Genomic DNA, 21,316 nt, shown 5'->3' with positions numbered 1-21,316 from the left:
GATAAGTGTAAAATAATTGCTTCAACCCCTCTTGTATTCAAACTAGGAATCTTGCGTGTTACGCACACTCGATTTCTAGGGTGGAGACTCTGGAGAAGAGATGGCTACAGTTATGGAAATTGTTTGCTCTGCTGATCACTGATGACACCATCACTGATGACATCATAATCATAATCGTGACAGACACTGATGACATCACTGATGTCATCACAATTGCTCAAGTGACATCGCTGATGACATCATAATCGTGACAGACACCACCCACTTAGCCAATTTTAACAAAAAAAATATATATATAATATATAATAATATATAAATATAAATAAAGAGATAAGTTGAGTACCGGTAGTACTAGTAGTACTCTACTTCCTGACAGACATACAGTAGTATATACATAAGCATACATCTGAAAGTCTGGCAAAGTCATCACGTAATTTTATTGTTCAGCTGAACTACAGTGTTTAACTGCAGACTTCCTTCTCATCTGAAAGCAATTTCCATTGCAGTTCTCAAATCATCATGTTGCGACTTTGAGGTAGACAAACTCTTGGTATGGTACACTTTTATCAATCATTAGCTGCTGGGGGGAATTAGAGCATGGGCGCGTAACCAAGGCTGCCCTACAGCTGCTATTTAGTAGATGGGGGGAGGGGAGACAATGAAAATCATCAGAGGAGATCAAGAAGCTCAGACATTGAATGTGTCATGCAACAGATTTTGCATTCAGTGGAGGGTAAACATCTCCCATCATCCAATCAGTCTGGAAAGTTTGAACATCTTCCTGTTTCAAAGGTAAACTAATCCACACTATCACCTGTCCAGGGTACAGAAGAGCTGGACCAGATGTCGGAGCCGACTTTGAACGTTTGAGAGCTCATTAAACACGTTTATGGCTAAACTTGGAATTAGCATGTGTGAGAGAGCGAGGCTTTATGTGCTAGTTGTGAGCAAGACATCAAAGAGGACTGCAGCTGCTAATGACAGGCCTATGCATGTCTGTCTGACTTCCACAATTAGCTGATGGAGCTAATTATCCACAAGAACAAATTCAGAGCCGGGCAAAAACACTGCATGGCTGGACCATCAAGCAACATCATCAAGCAATTCATGTAAAGCTTTTGTTATCCCATGAGGGGGGCCAAAGAAAAGTAGTAGGAGTCAAGCATATTTTGTCCCTGGTTTTTCCCTGCTGGTGATCTGCAGGAAGAGCGTCATATGGCGCTGTATAGGGTTTCAGTGCAGAGAGGTGTGGACTCTGTGGAGCACCCCTCAACATGATCCCCACCCCCGCACTAAACCATCCCTGCCTCCCAACAGTCACAACGTAAACCCTCCTCACAGCGCAGTGTCATTTCACAGACTGACAGCCCACCTCTGGAATTTCAGAGAGAAAGAGGAGGAAACAAATTATGGGACACAGAGCACAGCCACTGCCTTCAAGAGAGTGAGTGAGTGAGTGAGTGAGTGAGTGAGAGAGAGAGAGAGAGAGACAGAGAGAGAGAGAGAGAGAGAGAGAGAGAGAGAGAGAGAGAGAGAGAGAGAATCTTCCCTGGAGGCAAGTTTGAGTTTGCATCGAGGAAACACATGAACTGAGGCTTGCCTTGTTTGAAGACTTAACGGTGACTTCTTCCTGTCTAAGGAGGACTTGACTGAACGTGAGCCCCCAGGAGGAATAGTCAGAATTCAGAGCGACCAAAGTCAAGCCGGTGGGAAAGAAAGCGCTCCGCTGCACACAGACACAGCTGAGAGCCATGCAGCCGTTCACCTTGATCGGTGCCGTTTGTCTCCTGTTCTGCATCTCCTCTGGTGGTGCAGATGTCCACAGGTGAGTCAGCATTGCAATCCAAAATGTTTGTTAACTAGAGAATGGTTTACTGAACTGTGTGCTTCTCTGAGACCTGCAACAGGTGTCAAGTGTAGTTTACTCTTGTGGAAATTTGGTGTCAAGAGTCAAAAAGACAATCCGGTGTCAATGGTCTTTCTATGTACTATGAATGTTACACGTTACAATGAGTCTGAAAAGTACTGTTACCAATGACAAAAGTAACATGGTATAATTAATTGCCTGCTGCCCCTATAAAGGAATCGCTATCATTTTAAATACCTCTTCCTGCTTGTTATTCTTGCAAGTACTGCTGATTGGTAACATGAACCCCATAGTTTGCATTGCAATGTGTGCTTTACAGTTTTACAGGGGGAAACTTGTTTTGATGGCATGCTTACCCTAACTGCCCCCCTGCCAAGCAGTGGACTATGGGAGATTTGACTAAGCTAAATGTGTCACAGGCACAGCAACTGTTACTATGTGAAGAACACCTGTCACTCGTAGTAGCCCCTCTCCTGTGGGCTATTCTGGTTGATTTCTATCAAGTCTCAGATTCCTCGAGTCCCTCTGGAGCCGAGGCTGCTTTTAGGACGGCTGAATGCTAAACATCTGGGATATTAGAGTTTGGCACTAAACATCTGGGATATTAGAGTTTGGCACTAAACATCTGGGATATTAGAGTTTGGCACTGGGCGAGAGGTTACAGAGTTGCCCTGATGGCTGAGATTCACCACAGGCTCAGATGTGTGATCCCAAGAGGATTTCCCCACATATTCACTTTTCCAGAGTCAACAAAGTCGGTGGGAAGTGGCAGATTAACATCATAATCTAATTGACAGTTTAAAAATACACGTGCAATGTAATCGCTGTGTAGGTTATTTCGGACGTGCTGATGGTTCGCCTGCAGTGACTGAGAATAACTTCACGGTATAAATCCAGTAACTAGAGTCAGATGGAGATCAAGGTAAATAAAGAGGAAGTGGGGTGATGCGTGAGCTATCAGAGCGCAAGACACGAAGAGCCTGATTAGTGCGCTGTTCTCCATCTGTAGCCTACATCCTGTCTGATTAGTGTGCTCTTCTCCATCTGTAGCCTACATCCTGTTTGATTAGTGTGCTCCTCTCCATCTGTAGCCTACATCCTGTCTGATTAGTGTGCTCTTCTCCATCTGTAGCCTACATCCTGTCTGATTAGTGTGCTCCTCTCCATCTGTAGCCTACATCCTGTTTGATTAGTGCGCTGTTCTCCATCTGTAGCCTACATCCTGTCTGATTAGTGCCCTCTTCTCCATCTGTAGCCTACATCCTGTTTGATTAGTGTGCTCTTCTCCATCTGTAGCCTACATCCTGTCTGATTAGTGTGCTGTTCTCCATCTGTAGCCTACATCCTGTCTGATTAGTGTGCTCTTCTCCATCTGTAGCCTACATCCTGTCTGATTAGTGCGCTGTTCTCCATCTGTAGCCTACATCCTGTCTGATTAGTGTGCTCTTCTCCATCTGTAGCCTACATCCTGTCTGATTAGTGTGCTCTTCTCCATCTGTAGCCTACATCCTGTCTGATGAGTGTGCTCCTCTCCATCTGTAGCCTACATCCTGTCTGATTAGTGTGCTCCTCTCCATCTGTAGCCTACATCCTGTCTGATTAGTGTGCTCTTCTCCATCTGTAGCCTACATCCTGTCTGATTAGTGCGCTGTTCTCCATCTGTAGCCTACATCCTGTCTGATTAGTGTGCTCTTCTCCATCTGTAGCCTACATCCTGTCTGATTAGTGTGCTCCTCTCCATCTGTAGCCTACATCCTGTCTGATTAGTGTGCTCTTCTCCATCTGTAGCCTACATCCTGTCTGATTAGTGTGCTCTTCTCCATCTGTAGCCTACATCCTGTCTGATTAGTGCGCTCTTCTCCATCAGTAGCCTACATCCTGTCTGATTAGTGTGCTCTTCTCCATCTGTAGCCTACATCCTGTCTGATTAGTGCGCTCTTCTCCATCTGTAGCCTACATCCTGTCTGATTAGTGTGCTCTTCTCCATCTGTAGCCTACATCCTGTCTGATTAGTGTGCTCTTCTCCATCAGTAGCCTACATCCTGTCTGATTAGTGTGCTCCTCTCCATCTGTAGCCTACATCCTGTCTGATTAGTGTGCTCTTCTCCATCTGTAGCCTACATCCTGTCTGATTAGTGCGCTCTTCTCCATCAGTAGCCTACATCCTGTCTGATTAGTGTGCTCTTCTCCATCTGTAGCCTACATCCTGTCTGATTAGTGTGCTCTTCTCCATCTGTAGCCTACATCCTGTCTGATGAGTGTGCTCCTCTCCATCTGTAGCCTACATCCTGTCTGATTAGTGTGCTCCTCTCCATCTGTAGCCTACATCCTGTCTGATTAGTGTGCTCTTCTCCATCTGTAGCCTACATCCTGTCTGATTAGTGCGCTGTTCTCCATCTGTAGCCTACATCCTGTCTGATTAGTGTGCTCTTCTCCATCTGTAGCCTACATCCTGTCTGATTAGTGTGCTCCTCTCCATCTGTAGCCTACATCCTGTCTGATTAGTGTGCTCTTCTCCATCTGTAGCCTACATCCTGTCTGATTAGTGTGCTCTTCTCCATCTGTAGCCTACATCCTGTCTGATTAGTGCGCTCTTCTCCATCAGTAGCCTACATCCTGTCTGATTAGTGTGCTCTTCTCCATCTGTAGCCTACATCCTGTCTGATTAGTGCGCTCTTCTCCATCTGTAGCCTACATCCTGTCTGATTAGTGTGCTCTTCTCCATCTGTAGCCTACATCCTGTCTGATTAGTGTGCTCTTCTCCATCAGTAGCCTACATCCTGTCTGACTAGTGTGCTCCTCTCCATCTGTAGCCTACATCCTGTCTGATTAGTGTGCTCTTCTCCATCTGTAGCCTACATCCTGTCTGATTAGTGCGCTCTTCTCCATCAGTAGCCTACATCCTGTCTGATTAGTGTGCTCTTCTCCATCTGTAGCCTACATCCTGTCTGATTAGTGCGCTCTTCTCCATCTGTAGCCTACATCCTGTCTGATTAGTGTGCTCTTCTCCATCTGTAGCCTACATCCTGTCTGATTAGTGTGCTCTTCTCCATCTGTAGCCTACATCCTGTCTGATTAGTGTGCTCTTCTCCATCTGTAGCCTACATCCTGTCTGATTAGTGTGCTCCTCTCCATCTGTAGCCTACATCCTGTCTGATTAGTGTGCTCCTCTCCATCTGTAGCCTACATCCTGTCTGATTAGTGCGCTCCTCTCCATCTGTAGCCTACATCCTGTCTGATTAGTGTGCTCTTCTCCATCTGTAGCCTACATCCTGTCTGATTAGTGCGCTCTTCTCCATCAGTAGCCTAGATCCTGTCTGATTAGTGTGCTCTTCTCCATCTGTAGCCTACATCCTGTCTGATTAGTGTGCTCTTCTCCATCTGTAGCCTACATCCTGTCTGATTAGTGTGCTCTTCTCCATCTGTAGCCTAGATCCTGTCTGATTAGTGTGCTCCTCTCCATCTGTAGCCTACATCCTGTCTGATTAGTGCTCTCTTCTCCATCTGTAGCCTACATCCTGTCTGATTAGTGCGCTCTTCTCCATCTGTAGCCTACATCCTGTCTGATTAGTGTGCTCTTCTCCATCTGTAGCCTAGATCCTGTCTGATTAGTGTGCTCCTCTCCATCTGTAGCCTACATCCTGTCTGATTAGTGCTCTCTTCTCCATCTGTAGCCTACATCCTGTCTGATTAGTGTGCTCTTCTCCATCTGTAGCCTACATCCTGTCTGATTAGTGCACTATTCTCCATCTGTAGAAGACATCCTGTGTGCCTGCTTTTTCTCCATAGGGAGCCCACTTTTCTCCCTAGGAGCCGGTAAGGAGAAGCTTTATTTAGCTTGTTTGTTTTCCACACCACTGCCATTAGGCCTGTAATTGGTTGTCTGAAAGCCTGGCTTTGGGAGAGCTAAAAGAGACTATATGGATTTGTTGCGATCAATTATCCCCAAAAACAACAGATGGGGTTAAATTGTTTGGTCTACTCTAAGGCAACAGTCGCTGATATTTCACGACCAATAATGACATTTTATTTTGTTAAAAGGCTAAATTTGCCAATAAATAAATGCAAATGCTAATAATGCTAATAAATGCTAAATAATGCAAAGACAGTTAAAATACATATTTCCTTAATCTCCTCTTCTTCTACAAAGGCACTACCGACAAGTCCCTAGTGGAAACCAAGCAGGCGTGTGTCGCTACGGCAGGAGACTGGAGTGTTGCTATGGCTGGAAGAAAAATAGTAAAGGACAGTGTGAGGGTAAGGCTAGTCTCAATTGATCCAAAGACTGCTTATAATCACTGTATGATCAACTTGTTGCTGATCTTTTAATCAAATGTATTATTTAATATACCATCAAATAAAGTAAGAAAATGTATCTAGATTCCCCTCCACAATAGACTGTGCTCTCAAATTTGTTATTCTTTTGTGGTAAGATATTTTCCTGTCCCTGAGAATGTGGAGGAAATTACTTTTCAGATTGAAAACCCTGGAATGCATATAGAAATGTGTGGTTTGACCATAACCTGTCTTTCTCCAACCACCAATGCTGCTGGTGGTATTTTCTTCACGTTAAACGCTTTACCAGCTCAGTGTGAGCATGACTGCAAGCACGGAGAGTGTGTGGGCCCCAACAAATGCAAGTGTTTCCCAGGATACACCGGAAAGACATGCAATCAAGGTCAGTATTCAGGCTCAGTAAAGAGAGGCCGGAAAACACGGGTCATATTGGCTTCATGACGATCAAATTTCCAGTGGATAGCTCCCTTTACAAGCTACTTTTGGACATATTTGACTGCCGAGCAAATCCATATTTCCTGTGTTTGATGTTTGATCTGGATATTTAAACGATCAGGAAAGAAATCATTGCAGGTGAGAAAATGATGGTGAATCTCTTTGATAGATCTGAATGAGTGAATCTCTTTGATATATCTGAATGAGTGAATCTCTTTGATATATCTGAATGAGTGAATCTCTTTGATAGATCTGAATGAGTGCGGCCTGAAGCCTCGTCCCTGTGAACATCGATGCATGAACACCTTTGGCAGCTACATGTGCTACTGCCTCAACGGGTACACTGTGATGCCTGATGGATCCTGCGCCAGTGAGTCGCCCCTGTCCACTATCTGTCCCCTCTGTCCACTATCTGTCCCCTCTGTCCACTATCTGTCCCCCCTGTCCACTATCTGTCCCCTCTGTGCACTATCTGTCCCCTATGTCCACTATCTGTCCCCTGTGTCCACTATCTGTCCCCTCTGTCCACTATCTGTCCCCTCTGTCCACTCTCTGTCCACTCTGTCCACTCTCTGTCCCCTGTGTCCACTATCTGTCCCCTCTGTCCACTATCTGTCCCCTCTGTGCACTATCTGCCCCCTCTGTCCACTATCTGTCCCCTCTGTCCACTCTCTGTCCCCCCTGTCCACTATCTGTCCCCTCTGTCCACTATCTGTCCCCTCTGTCCACTATCTGTCCCCTGTGTCCACTATCTGTCCCCCTGTCCACTATCTGTCCCCTCTGTCCACTATCTGTCCCCTCTGTCCACTATCTGTCCCCCCTGTCCACTATCTGTCCCCCCTGTCCACTATCTGTCCCCTCTGTCCACTATCCATGGAATGGAAACATTGGAAAAAATATATCGACCTCGCTGATTTTGTGTGTGTGTGTGTGTGTGTGCGTGTGTGTGTGCGTGTGTGCGCGCGCGTGTGCGTGTGTGTGTGTGTGTGTGTGTGTGCGTAGACTCCAGGACGTGTTCACTTGCCCACTGTCAGTATGGCTGTGAGGAGGTGCAGGGGGAGATCCGCTGTCTCTGTCCTTCTGCAGGTCTGCAGCTGGGGCCGGATGAGAGGACCTGTGTAGGTGAGCAAGACACAACCACACTCACTCTTCAGTATGACGCCTTGATTGTTTTTAGTGCTGGCAAAATTACATACTGTCATGTAAGGGAAAACATTATGTCAAATAGAATGGCAGATTCCCTAGAGAAGGAGATAGGCGTGAGGTGTGAGAGAAAGTTAACATGGAGCAAAAGGCCTACTTCTGAGTAGGAATATACAGGGGAGACTTTGTGAAGAAACAGCTTGACCTGGATCCCGTTGTCTTAACGCTCTGTCTCGTGGATTTAGATTGCTGCACACAGTGGAAGGGGGTCACGACAAAATTCTGTAGGCTTTCACATTCCTGGTTGGTAAGTCAGATGGATACACTGGAGTTGTATTTCTTCTCCCCGCAAAACACAGACAGACCTAAATTGTCAACAGGGGAAAATAAAATAAAACCGTGGCAATGCAGTGAAGGACAGGACTCCAGATCCATATCAAACCATAGGCCATTCATTTCTTGCCTGTCTTTGTTCCCCTTCAGATATTGACGAATGTGTCACTGGAAAGAACCTCTGCCCGTTCAACAGACAATGCGTCAACACCTTCGGCAGCTACTACTGCAAGTGCCAGAATGGCTATGACCTGAAATATGTTGACGGCAAATATGACTGTGTAGGTAAGGTATACACGTTTATTGAAGGAACAAAAAACTGTGCAATCAATCGTGCTTGTAGAGGTACAAATAGGCCTTCTTCCAATTGCAGACCTTGATGAGTGCGCAGCCGGCACCCACAGGTGCAGCCACCATGCTGCGTGTCTGAACACTCAAGGATCCTACAAGTGCAGGTGCAAGTCTGGCTTCAGAGGCAATGGCTTTGAATGCTCTGGTGAGATCCCAGATCCACTACATGAAACAATCAGATTTACGGAAACCTTTTGATGTATGCTAAAGCTGGACAAATAAAGCCAGTGTTTATTTTCAACAAATAATCTAACATTAATGATAGATTTAAATAGCTCGTAATCTCTCAGGCATCAGGCTTATGTGAGTCAGGCTGATATTAGCAATTTTACAGCCACATATTTCATCTGGGCTCTTAAAACATCGGCAAAACAGCAGTCCTGCCAAGGCTAGTTTCCTGTTTTCAGACCCCTTTGCTCTTTACAGATGTTAGCGAGAAAGCGCCACAGATTGAAAGCACACCTGTGTAAATATCATGTCGTTGTACTGTAGCCAGTTTGAAGGGATAAAGCAGGTCGCGTGTACTCTTTGAACCAGACCACAGATATTATATTAACAGGTGCCACATTAAAGACGAGCACAGGACAGAGATATTAACACAGGTGATAAGATGAGCACAGGACAGAGATATTAACACAGGTGATAAGACGAGCACAGGACAGAGATATTAACACAGGTGATAAGACGAGCACAGGACAGAGATATTAACACAGGTGATAAGACGAGCACAGGACAGAGATATGAACAGGTGATGCCTGTAAGAGACGAGCACAGGCCAGAGGTCTGGGTGTAAATGAAGATGCCTTTATGTTTTGTAGTCAAGCCATTCTATCAGAGCGCGTGGGATGGAGACAAAGGCAGTGCTGATGGTTACCTCAATGGTGAGACTGCGTGGAATCCAAAGACTCTGCTTCAGCTGTTTACTCCTCGCCGTGCACCCAAACCCCCCCACCGCCCACACACACCTCGCCTGCCGCTGTGACCCCCCCCCCCCCCACACACACACACACACACACACACACACTCTCTCCCCCTTGCTCATGGCTGGCAGTCTTGTATATCCACAGCACGTATAGCTTAACATGAGATGTGGAATTCTCAGCATGAAACCATTTCAGACCCTGTGCATATATATATATACAGTGCTTGTGCATTTGAGACACTAATTTAAACCATGTGCAATGAATGTAGCTGTCATGCTTCAACTGCATGGAGTAGGATATGCCTGTCTTTCCTCTTATCCTCTTTGATAATGACTGCTCCGGTCGAAAAGTACTTGACTATAGCATCCATGAACTGGTAAGTAACTGCAGAGGAGTCTTTGACATGACAACAACAACAGCTGCAAAACACATGACTATGGTTCGTAAGTGGCTGACAAATAAATCATACACATCTCAACCCTGGCAACGCACTTCCCAGTTGTAATTGTAGTTCCAGAAGTCTAAAGCTGACTGGTCTTCCTGCCTGCAGCCATCCCAGACTCCCCAGTGAGGCCCAGGATTCTGGGAGGTAACGAGGACATCAAAAATGTGATCCCGTCGCCGCCTCCCGGGATGCGCGAGCAGCCGTTTGACTACGATGGAGACGTCTACATCGGCAGCCAGGCCCCAGGGCCGGTCCAGTTCCCAGAGCAGGGTAGGTTTCCTGAGGAAGAGGAGGATGAGGAAGGGGAGGAAGACAACCAGCTCAACCCAAGAGGAGATGTTTTCAGTAAGCCTCCTTTCTCTCGGCTCCATGACAGTAATCCTGCTTTATTGCGGTTAGCACCCTGGGTGGTCCCAAATTAATTAGACGCACCACTGGTTCAACAGGCCATTTGGTTTGAACCAGTAAAACTCTTTTTATAAGCATTTTACGAAATGTGTATGGGAAAATAAATAGCGGATGAAAATCTCTGGTACAGTGCTGAAGCAGGAAGTAGGCGGTCACTTTGCCTCTATATAGAGATTTCACACTTGTGTTTTCACAGCACTAATGTATTCGTAAATACATTTATCATTTTTTAGCAGGCCGCTAAAGTGGTGTTCAAGAAAGAAATGCAATTAAGGAACGGAGCTGAATCGAGGCTTTTACAAACATACACTAAAGTGATGTTAGGTGTTGATGATCTGGGTCCATTCATATACTGACCTAAAGACCCCTCTGGCCGTCTGTTTACTCTCTCTACCGTTGCATCTGTAACAGAACAGGGCCACATCCTCTCTGGTCACTTCTTACAGATGTCTCCAGTCAAAGAGAATTTATGATGGCCCTAATTACAGGCACAAAGCCCACGCATTTCTTCAGCTTCAAGTTTCTCGGCTGTGCTTGAAGGGAGACTTTACCATGTGTCCTCTATGCAACATTTCTTAATTCCAATAATTCAATGTGATTGAAGGTGGTTTGCCAAAATGGAGACTGGACAGAGTGCCTTTTACTTTTGCCGTTTAAGCAGAAAAGTGCTGGTCTGTCAGACAGCATTAGCCTGAGGATTAGCATCTCAGCTTTAAGCCCTAGCTGGACCAGAGAGCCAAGGGGCCTGTTGGTTCATGTTCTCCATGTGGTCCTCAGAAAACTCCTCCATGAGTGCAGAGGGCTGTACGACTACAATTCTGTACAATTCACTGCTGATGGTTTTTTTAATGATAATTAATAGCCTACTCATTATCAATGCAATCAAACATTGATATAATCTATGCAACCCTGCAAACACCTTCCCATTTTCCAAAGGCTATTCTGTTTCATTGCTGTCACTTTCTGCTGAAGGTTAGTGGAGACTGGAGAGATTTGGCCTGAAGACAAAGGGGGTGGGTGAGATGTTGAGAGACAAATGATCAAACCATGAAGGAAACAACCCCAGACAGGGAGAGCAGACAAGAAGCCATAGGAAAGAGGAGTAAAGACTAGAGTTAAACACTAGAAAATGTGACATACCAGCTCTCGAACCCCTTACAACTCTAGCATGAAGGAAAATAAAGAGCCTCACTGACATTCTTCTCGACCCTTTCATAATTGGCAAATATCCACAATACAAAAACATTCAAGCAAGAGTATAAGCGACTTTGAGTATTTAGAAAAGCGCTATATAAGATAAATGTAGTATTATTATTATTATTATTATTATTATTATTATAAAGATTTCAGCATCAAACAATGAAAGATATGGCAATAACTATGTGAGTCGATGCATTTGTTCAAGAGACATTGTGGCTGCTAATACAATGCAAATCTATATAGACTTTTTGGTGAGCCTCCTTATTTCAACTCTGTATCATCAGAAGAAATCTGATAGAAGAGTTGGCAACGCACTCGTGTAATGGTATGCCTCTCATTGAGAAAACCTCTCAACGAGGCTGCCTTTCACCACTAGGCCTGATCTTTATGGAAACAACCAACCAACCAATTGAGTCTGTGTAAGAAGTCGAGGTAGCAAGAGGAGACATGCAGGCCCCGAGACATCCATCACCTCCAGGGAGGAATTTGAGTCTGTCGGCATGTGAGAGAGCCCAGGGACACGCAGCTCATCCTGGGCCTACTCGCCATCTCCTAGGAGGAGGGTGAGGGAGGGTTACGGCTCCTCCAAGCCTTTTATTATGTTTTCCCCAAAACAGCTGTTGTGCAAACAGACTTGACTCTGAGCAGGGGAGTCTGTCATCAGCACTCGATAGCAGCCCACCATGGCAGAGCAGGTTCAATGACCCCAGCTGTCACACATCTGCCTGTCGAAGGTTACTTACCATGGGGGAAGTCGGCCTCAAGAACTTTCAAATGCTTTGGGCTACTTTATCCTGGGGTTTGCAATGTGCCATCTCAGGACGTGAGTGACAGCAGGGCAAGTCCACACCTGCCGTTGGCTACAAGCCCCACTCTGTCTTTTGTTTCACGAGGGAACACTGCGTAATTTTGGAACGGTTGTTTAAGTTCACATATTTTCTGAGGAATTCGTGGGCAAATAAACTGATGACAGATTTTGATAGGGCAACATTATATAGTATATTTATAATGTAACAGTGTAATTCTAATATAGTTTGCATCTACAGATGAGCATCATATATTTACCGTTATTTAATAGCATTAAGTTGATACTGTCTGACATGGACTTCTCTTGGGCTCTCATCCTCCGCAGCGTCGGAGGACTTTGAATCAGTATTCGGCCCTGGCACCGAAGTCAAAGAAATGGAAATAGCACCAGTTCAGGAGGGTAATCAACCATGGATTCATCTGTCAGCACATTATAATGACTGTTGACTCAATATTGATCATTTGATAACCCTTTTAATTTAATAACCCTTTTAATCCTCTAGAGTTCATCATGGACTGCAACTTCGATAAGGGAGCGTGCGAGTGGGTGCAGGACAAGGGTGATGACATGGACTGGAGTGTAGCCTACCATGAGAATGGTAAATAGTCACATCAATATTCATTTTATACTCTCTTTGTTACTTCTTAACTGCAGACCAGTAGCTTCTTTTTGGTTGATCATCTATGTAAATCAGACTGAGATGTCACTTCTTAAATGCAGACCAGTAACTTCTTTGTGGCAACGACAGCTCTTGTCAAGTTGGTCATTTACTCACTCTTTTTCTTGTAAAATTGGTCATTCATGTAAATCAGACAGAGATTGAGTTGATTCTTAATTACAGACCAGCAGCTTTCTGTCTGGTTAATGTATAACTCATACTATATATTTTAATTAGCTTTAATTTGTGTTGTATTATTTTTGCTTATCTGATTGTCTTGTTTGTAAATGTATGATGTTTAATGTTCTATGTGGACTCCAGTAAGAGTAGCTTATGCTTTGCATAAGCTAATGGGGATCCTAATAAATCAAATCAAATCTTTGATTTGTACAGGGGTTGATGAAGGCTAATCCTCAGGAGAACATTGTTGGTAAATCAGTTGAGTTGAATTCAGCCCATGCAAACCCCTGCAAACCCTCCCAGGTGGTGAGTACTACATGGCCATGAGTGGACTCCTGGGGGAACAGGCAGATGTGGCCAAGTTGAAGCTGCTTCTCAGTGACCGGACCAAGCAGGGCAGCTTCTGTCTGACCTTTGACTACCGTATGCTGGGCAACAACGTGGGCACGCTCAGGGTGCTGCCAGATAACAACGCCTACCCGGTGTGGGAGCAGAGCCACAGCAGAGACCAAGGCTGGCAGACGGAGCTCCTCACTGTGGCGTGGAAGGAGGAAGCTCCAGAAGCTGTGAGTCATTTGCTATTCACCTATATCACCAAAAGGGAGGGTGGGTAGAGCAAATAAATAGGATAGTAACATGCAGTTACTATCCTAAGCCACATTTGCAGGTACCGACTCCGTATGTAACATACTTGTACACATCCTGACCAACTATGACAGATGTTGCTCTAAAATGTCAAATTCGTTTTCAAATTCGGTTTACAATATGATTGGAAAACAAACTGAAGATTGTTCGCTCAATATACAGTAGAAATGCAGTTGACCACATAATGATAACATCTAACTTGCCTGCAGATGGTCTTTGAAGCTGAGCGTGGTCAAGGTGTTGGAGGAGAGATTGGGCTGGACAATGTCGTGCTGACCTCAGGCCCCTGTCAAGAGGATGGCAGGGTCTTTTAAGAATCTCCGCTCCTGATCAACAAATTGAAAATAAATCTCACACAAATATGTCAGAGATTCCCGTTTCTTACCCCGACTGTGTTCTCTTCCCTGTGGAGTTCCTTGATTTTCCATAATTGATATTTCTTAAAGTATCCAAAATATGCATTCATATTCTCCTGTCGTTTCTCCGGATAAATTTGAATATACAGCACATGATCTCAAGGGAAGATTAAGAGCAATTGGTGCATGCAAGGTCCCTTCAGTATTCAGTTCACGCCACCATGCTGCTATCAACATCCTCTATAGTGATTTGAAAAGACATCATAGTTTCAAATAGTGTATTATGCTCTCTTATGATACAGATAACTCAGATCTCAGGTTTAGGTGGAAATACCAATCTTTGTCTGTTAGTTATGTCTATAGAAACCGTATTGTGCTTAGTCCTTTGCTGTGTATGTGATATGTGCATTGCTGAAGTTAACTGAAAATTATCTATGACATGTAATGTGAATTCTTAGGTTAATTAAAATGAAATCTTAGATTAATAACTCTTTTTGAAGGCTGATTCGTTTTGATGATCAAAAGTGTCAATGCATAACTGCTGTAAATTATGCTTTCATATTGTATGATTACATTTAAATGTTTTTTTTCTAAGTTGGTCTACTGTGTCATTTTTACCATACATTGTGTGATTTTACACCTGAATGCACTCCTTGATCATGTCAGTGCGTTAGGCTACTGCAAATTCCAAACAGAGATCTATCGTCAAAAAAGGAGAGTGGGCCATGGAAGTTAATAGCATGGCATCATAAACCGATGTATGTAGGTAGTGTCACCAACAAAAGCCACATAATAGTGTCACTGATGCATAAGTGTCAGGCAGACAAAAGGCCCACTATGATAAAGTATGTGGATAATTTAGGAGAATAATTCAATCTGAAGAAGGGATTTCTTCCAGACTGAATTCCACCACCACCTAAACCAAATGCAAGTATTTTGGGACAAGAATGAACCACAGATATGCATCTCTGATATCACTGACTGAGAGCCAATTTACACCAAATTTGTTGGATGAACGCAGATGTTTCCTGTTTTTGAGAAGTTTTTGGAAGTGGCTCTTTCTCATTATTCTCCCTTGTTAGCATGTTATGAGCTTATGGCTACTGTGAACTCAAGCGATGGCATATAGACAAAAAATATTTTTCTGTCTTAGCACCGACGTTTATGTGGATTTTGAAGATAATTTGTGCATTAAAGGCATAGAGACAGAGATTAGGGTAGGCAGCACCATACTGGTGTTTAGCTAACTTCACTGGTCTATGCAGTGTAAAATTAAGCTACTTTAAAAGACGGACTCATACCTTTATGAATACATCAGGAGTGAAAATCCGGTTCCATGTATCAGGTCAGGTGGGTGTCATCCAGTCTGTCTCTGGCCTTTCTGCATGTCTTCCACGACTGTTCCAGCTTTCAATGCTGACAGATAAACAGCGCTCTCTCGTGGTGTTGCCTGCACAGTACACCATATGTCAACAACACCGCCCACTTCGTTTGCAACTTTATTTTATTAAATGGTGAGACTGTAAATTTTGTATAATGTATAACTGTATAATGTCATACTTTCAATATGTGGAAAACACATGCATGCATGTATGTATGTATGTATGGCCTTCATTAGCCTGGAACTTTACCTAAACGCTGGTGTTTGGCCCATGGTTTGGCCAGGTCACATGACCAAAACCGTCTGTGGTAGCATTAGTTAGCTAGCTTGTTAGCAGCTAGTAGCGTTTAGCGTCAAGTCTTTCGAGTTCCCCAAGGATTGGAAACTGTCTGTGCCACCCGACGTTATTTATAGCCACGCCAACGCGAGGAGCCGTGAAGCATCTGTAGTAACATCATTTCAGTTATTTCGTGATTTAACGCTAGTTACTTCTTGTCGACACAACAGCTGCCAGAGCGACTCAGCAAGGTACTCAAACTAGACCGTTTGCTGCTGTCCAGTAAACCTTAGCTAGCTAACATTAACATTAGCTTAACGTTACCTTGGTTTCCTCACTAACGTTACCCTAGCTTAGCAGACAGTCAGCTGGTAGCGTTAGCTCTAACTTAGGCTAATTTGTCTTGACTAGCGTTCATTTACAAGTCACTACTGTTGAAGTGTTATAACCCCAGGACAAACATTTCGGCTGCGTTTGAAAGGATTCTTGACTTGGTCTAAGTATTTAACATTTTGCAGCAGCAGATTAAGTGCTTTACTGTAATGCTAACGTTAGCTATACAGGAAGAGGGATTCTCTACTGTAACTGCTGGGCCAGCTGTTAATCAGGAAACCTATTGCTTGTTATTGTGTTACAGTTGGTTGAACGTTAGCTATATGGCTGCTCAGACCAACATGAAACAGAGGCGCATGTGACTGAGGACCAGTCTACAGCACATGATCCGGGACAAGGGGAGGAGGAGATCGAAATCAAGCACGGGTGAGACAAATGAATGGCAATGACAGGCTCACTGTCTCATGGAAAAGCCTCATTCATCCACCAAAAACTGTCTGTCAAGTAAACTGGTGCTGGATTACAGTACTTTCTGCCAAGCCGATGTTATGGTGCTGTGTGGTTAATAAATAACATGTCCACATTGCATCTTCCCATTAGGTCATTCCCTACAAAGTGGTTAAGGAGGCGTGAACAGCCATGACAACAAAGACATCCCTGCTGAAAGTCATTCTGCTGGGTGATGGCGGTGTGGGCAAGAGTTCCCTCATGAATCGCTATGTCACCAACAAGTTTGACACACACCTTTTCCACACCATCGGCGTGGAGTTCCTCAACAAGGACCTGGAGGTAGATGGCCACATGGTGACCCTTCAGATCTGGGACACCGCTGGCCAGGAGCGCTTCCGCAGCCTGAGGACTCCTTTCTACCGTGGCTCTGACTGCTGCCTGCTCACCTTTAGTGTTGATGACAACCAGAGTTTCCTCAACTTGGTCAACTGGAAGAAGGAGTTCATCTACTATGCAGATGTCAAGGAGCCGGAGAAGTTCCCATTTGTGGTCCTGGGGAACAAGCTGGACGTGTCAGAGAGGCAGGTGTCTGCTGAGGATGCCCAGCAATGGTGCCAGGAGAACGGTGACTTCCCCTACTTTGAGACCAGTGCCAAGGATGCCACCAACGTAGCGGTGGCCTTTGATGAGGCAGTGCGGAGAGTGTTGGCAATGGAGGAGAGGACGGACCACCTCATCCCCACGGACACAGTCAACCTCCACAGAAAGCCTCGCTCCACTGCCACTTGCTGTTCATAACATCTAGGGGGTGTTCTCACTCATAGCAACTTGCTCTTATGCCTGTGTGATAAGGCTGTAGGTCTACATATTATAGTAACATCTTATTTAAACTAATTAGGCTACTGGCTTTATGGTTTGTTATACTGTTGAATGGTTTGATAATGCTGTCGTTGAATTTGTCTCTACTGGAGTAAAGAGGAAGAAAACACTAAATTCATCGTGAAGTCCAATTACAAATCAACATAAAACATGGAATTGTTCACTCTGCTCTGCCGGAGCTTGGAGGTCAGGGCTGTGAAAGGGTAGCAGAAGAAGGGATTGCAGTGTGTGTGTTCTGTTACCCATGGACCGCATATGGGGAACAAAAAATTTGTGATGACATGACGTGTTTGCCAAGTTTCACTTCCTTCTCAAATGGTAAAATGTTCCTTTTGTAGAGAAGGCATTTTATACTGTGACTATTAGAATCAATGTTTAGATGTACTACCTGGGAGTGAGATCATCATAGGATTTGTAAACTTCATTCCCAAATTACTGCAGATAATCTGATAACGTATATAATATATTCATATTTAAAACAATTACAAAACTGGAAATAATTTATACAGTCCAATAACTTTATTTCTAAAATGTACCATGTTTAGTAGTTGAGTCACTACTTTATATAACGGTAAGAAATTGAGGCTTTTTGTGATTATTGCACCTTTTGGACTTGGTAGTGTATTTTTTGCAAAGTGAATGGATTGTTTATGCTGGAAGTACAGGGATAAGATCCCTACCAATTGATGAGCATTAAAGCAAAGTGAACATGCATGGCATATTGTATATTTATGAATACGGTTTTCTAATATGGAAAGTTTTAATATGGACTTTTTAACTTAATGAGAGTTCCAGTAATCATTGAATCAACTTCAAGAGGAAGAACATAACATGCCCTTAAGGGAGTCTTAACAAGATAGTGGTCATGATTGAGTAAAACTTGTTTTAATTGTTTAGTTTATTTAGTCTTACATAATATAATTATTTGAAGCACTGTACATTTTTTATACTAATCTCAGCTCTTTAATTCATTTTTATATGAAACAGTGAACCATTAATTTAGGTTCACCTTGTCTCCTCCACTCTTCATATCATATTAATATTGTATTACTGGTATGCCAAAAACTTCAATAAAACCACCAAGAATTCTCCTTAAGGCATTTTTCTACCCTGAAAACACGAGAACTGCCTTCCTACGTTGGAGCGCAACTGTCACAAGGTTTGAATTGAACTCAGATTGTAAAATACTGCTGCTCTTTATGGCCATTGCATTGACAGTACAACAATCCCAATGTTTATTTCTTCACTGGTGAAACACACTAGAACAAACAAGAACCTTTCAGACACTGGCCAGCTCATTCAAATGAAGGTGGCATTATTAGGATTAAAGTGTTACCAGAGTAATGAATGACATCAGATGCACACAAAAATATGCAAAAATCCACTTGGCAAATGATGATAAACACAGACAGCACACAAGTGTCTTAAGGTAATGCACAGGAAAGAAAATATATACAAAAACAAGAATCCAAATATCCAAACATTTTGCTTGTGGAGCAATTAACTCAGGAGATGTTTCTTGCCAAGAAACTGGACTTTCCTGTCAAACGCTGTTGAACGCACTGGAGCATTGATTTCATAGAAGGGATTCATTGCAAACTGGAAAAGAGAAGAGGTTATGAATAGCAAACAATGGGTAAATTGACCAGATGTTAACTCGTGTTAAGAGAAGTCATTTAAAAGCAACTCACCTTAATGTATAAATCATACACATCATTGAAGAAGTTTTTGATTCCATCTTCTTGTCGCACATCATGCAGCATGATGAATCTCATATGTATAACAGATAATTAAGGAAAAGAAAGAGCTACCACAAAAAGCCTTCAAGAAGACTAAACAATATGATGCATCCATGTGACTGAGCTCCAAAAAAAACCTAGCAGTATATACTGCCTGCAAAGTTAAAATGCTGCACTACATAACATCCTTCACTACAAAAATAAGCTATCTTGCATTACTGCATCATGGTATTTGAATCACAATTGCACATCTCTGCATTCATTCATTGAATTTATTGAATATGATCTAGGGCTGGACGATATGGTTGAAATACATAAATAAATAAATATCCCCGGGGACCAACTCCAGTTATTTTGCCATTGCCTGACAGGAGTATTAACTCTAACATAAATGTCTTTTGGTGGTGGGAAGCATTAGGAAACCAGCACCCAGAGGAAACCCACATGAACATGGTGAGAACATGCAAACTCCACACAGAAAGGGCCTGAGATGGACCGGGGTTCGAACCCGGGACCGTTTTGAGGCAGCAGTACAATGATAATCACAAGGATTTTTCTTCACATCAATATACGGTACAGTATATTGCAATATGGTTCAGCAAAATCATGTTAAATAATCAAATTAATGTTCATCTCATTGAACCAAAGACTAATGTTAGTAGGGACGGGCATTTCAAGGAAAAATACTATTTGATATTCAAGGTTAGAATCTAAAATTAACATAAAGAAGTAGTATTCCTCTGGGGGGGGGGAATCCCAAACAACATTTTGGGATTGCTCAAATGTCCCTACCTACTGTTTTTACACAAATTGATTCCTGAACTGTCTGTGTGTGTGTGTGTGTGTGTGTGTGTGTGTGTGTGTGAGTTAAAGGTAAAGTCCCACTGATTGTCACATAATGTGTGAAATTTGTTCTCCGCATTTGACCCATCCCCTGGGGGAGCGGTGAGCGGCAGCGTGCGCCGCGCTCGGGAATCACATGGTGATCTAACCCCCAATTCCAACCCTTTGATGCTGAGTGCCAAGCAGGGAGGCAAATGGGTCCCATTTTTATAGTCTTTGGTATGACTCGTCCGGGGATCGAACTCACGACCTCCCAGTCTCAGGGCGGACACTCAGACCACAAGGCCACTGAGCTGAGAGAGAGATGCTGAACACAGCTCAAAACACAGCTAGAACATGTAATGGCAATAGTTAGTAATTTGGACATGCTAACCAGCACGAGGGAATAGTCCAAAAAGGATATGTCCTGCAGTGACAAAGGCAGAAACAAACCACTCGTTGAACTTGTCCACAGTTTTCAGGTACATATTGTTGGACAGCCACATGTTTTCATCCACCAAATCCAGGGCTGCATGTGCAATAAACTGGTTCAAGTGACGGTGGTCATCCTGTTAAAGAGAAGATAAATGTATGCATTTCTATGTCCTATGTGTAATTCTAGAAAGGCCTAGTACAGTTACATAATTATTAATTTACCATGGCTACTGGGTTCAATTCAGGCACAAGAAAATGTGTACTAACGCCAATACAAAGCCAGTTACCCTTGTCGATTCAGCTTTCCCAGCTGGCAAGAACTCCATTTCAAATACAGGGTTGTCCTGATGACCAACCATGACAAAATAAAAACTTCCAGACATTCTTGATCTTGTTACTTCTCAGCACAGTGTAGGCGCCCTGAAATCAATTCAAATAAATTAGTTCACCGCTACATTAGCGTCGTTAGCTGAATTAAGTTGTGAATCCTTTCTTTAGCGTTAGCTGGTAAGCTAGCTGTAACGCCCAGTGAAACTTTTCTGACGTATTCTTATGCTTACTTTTCGTGAGATTTATGAGAATAGAAGAAAGATAACATTACTTAAAATAATACGTACATTTAATCTTCAATGACATTCGATTCAATCGAAGCTTTTTGATTTGACAGAACAGCTATATTTGTTTACCTATGGTTCTTCCTGGAGTCCAGACGCAAGAAGATGACGACATGCTTGTGTGGCCTAGTTATCAAATTATTTTATTAGTATTTATTTCAATTTTCTTTGAAATGAGTATACAATTTTAAAATGAACAAATGTTCTTTATAAATTAGACATCTTATTAGACGTTTAAGATTTCGATAAATCGATTCTTAAAAATCTCATTTTGACGTCATAACTGTGGGCCCGGAAGAAAAATACGTTAGTCGTTTTTTGTTTTTTATTATCCTGTG

At 43.3% G+C, this 21,316-nt stretch overlaps 3 protein-coding genes across 7 annotated transcripts; 2 read left to right on the top strand and 1 right to left on the bottom strand.

The window, feature by feature from the left end:
• The first annotated feature begins 1,593 nt into the window (after nt 1–1,593).
• On the top strand, nt 1,594–14,642 carry egfl6 (EGF-like-domain, multiple 6). 4 transcript variants are annotated; one of them, XM_083638575.1, is made up of 13 exons: nt 1,594–1,825; nt 6,018–6,124; nt 6,453–6,545; nt 6,849–6,968; nt 7,601–7,720; nt 8,225–8,359; nt 8,448–8,570; nt 9,244–9,306; nt 9,899–10,063; nt 12,534–12,608; nt 12,712–12,807; nt 13,351–13,613; nt 13,902–14,642. In XM_083638575.1, exons 1-13 carry the CDS (start codon nt 1,752–1,754, stop codon nt 14,004–14,006), a joined length of 1,539 nt encoding a protein of 512 aa, XP_083494701.1. In that variant the 5' UTR covers nt 1,594–1,751; the 3' UTR covers nt 14,007–14,642. The 4 variants fall into 4 exon arrangements, with proteins under 4 accessions (XP_083494701.1, XP_083494699.1, XP_083494700.1 ...); XM_083638573.1 differs by having other exon boundaries at nt 9,899–10,138; XM_083638574.1 differs by lacking the exon at nt 9,244–9,306 and having other exon boundaries at nt 9,899–10,138.
• A 1,128-nt stretch (nt 14,643–15,770) lies between these two features.
• rab9a (RAB9A, member RAS oncogene family) lies at nt 15,771–18,112 on the top strand. The gene is made up of 3 exons (XM_083638556.1): nt 15,771–15,957; nt 16,344–16,465; nt 16,640–18,112. Exon 3 carries the CDS (start codon nt 16,679–16,681, stop codon nt 17,285–17,287), a length of 609 nt encoding a protein of 202 aa, XP_083494682.1. The 5' UTR covers nt 15,771–15,957; nt 16,344–16,465; nt 16,640–16,678; the 3' UTR covers nt 17,288–18,112.
• A 189-nt stretch (nt 18,113–18,301) lies between these two features.
• trappc2 (trafficking protein particle complex subunit 2) lies at nt 18,302–21,074 on the bottom strand. 2 transcript variants are annotated; one of them, XM_083638557.1, is made up of 5 exons: nt 21,051–21,074; nt 20,652–20,784; nt 20,356–20,498; nt 19,060–19,147; nt 18,302–18,967 (listed from the first exon to the last, which is right to left on the bottom strand). In XM_083638557.1, the coding sequence occupies exons 2-5, from the start codon at nt 20,745–20,747 to the stop codon at nt 18,869–18,871; spliced, it is 426 nt and encodes a 141-aa protein (XP_083494683.1). In that variant the 5' UTR covers nt 20,748–20,784; nt 21,051–21,074; the 3' UTR covers nt 18,302–18,868. The 2 variants fall into 2 exon arrangements, with proteins under 2 accessions (XP_083494683.1, XP_083494684.1); XM_083638558.1 differs by having other exon boundaries at nt 20,982–21,068.
• Nucleotides 21,075–21,316: the final 242 nt, after the last annotated feature.

This window comes from Poromitra crassiceps (assembly GCF_964638095.1).
Source record: "Poromitra crassiceps genome assembly, chromosome: 6".
Classification (NCBI taxonomy): domain Eukaryota; kingdom Metazoa; phylum Chordata; class Actinopteri; order Beryciformes; family Melamphaidae; genus Poromitra; species Poromitra crassiceps.
Note: the sequence above shows the minus strand (reverse complement) of the source record. Positions and strands in the feature narration are given on the sequence as shown.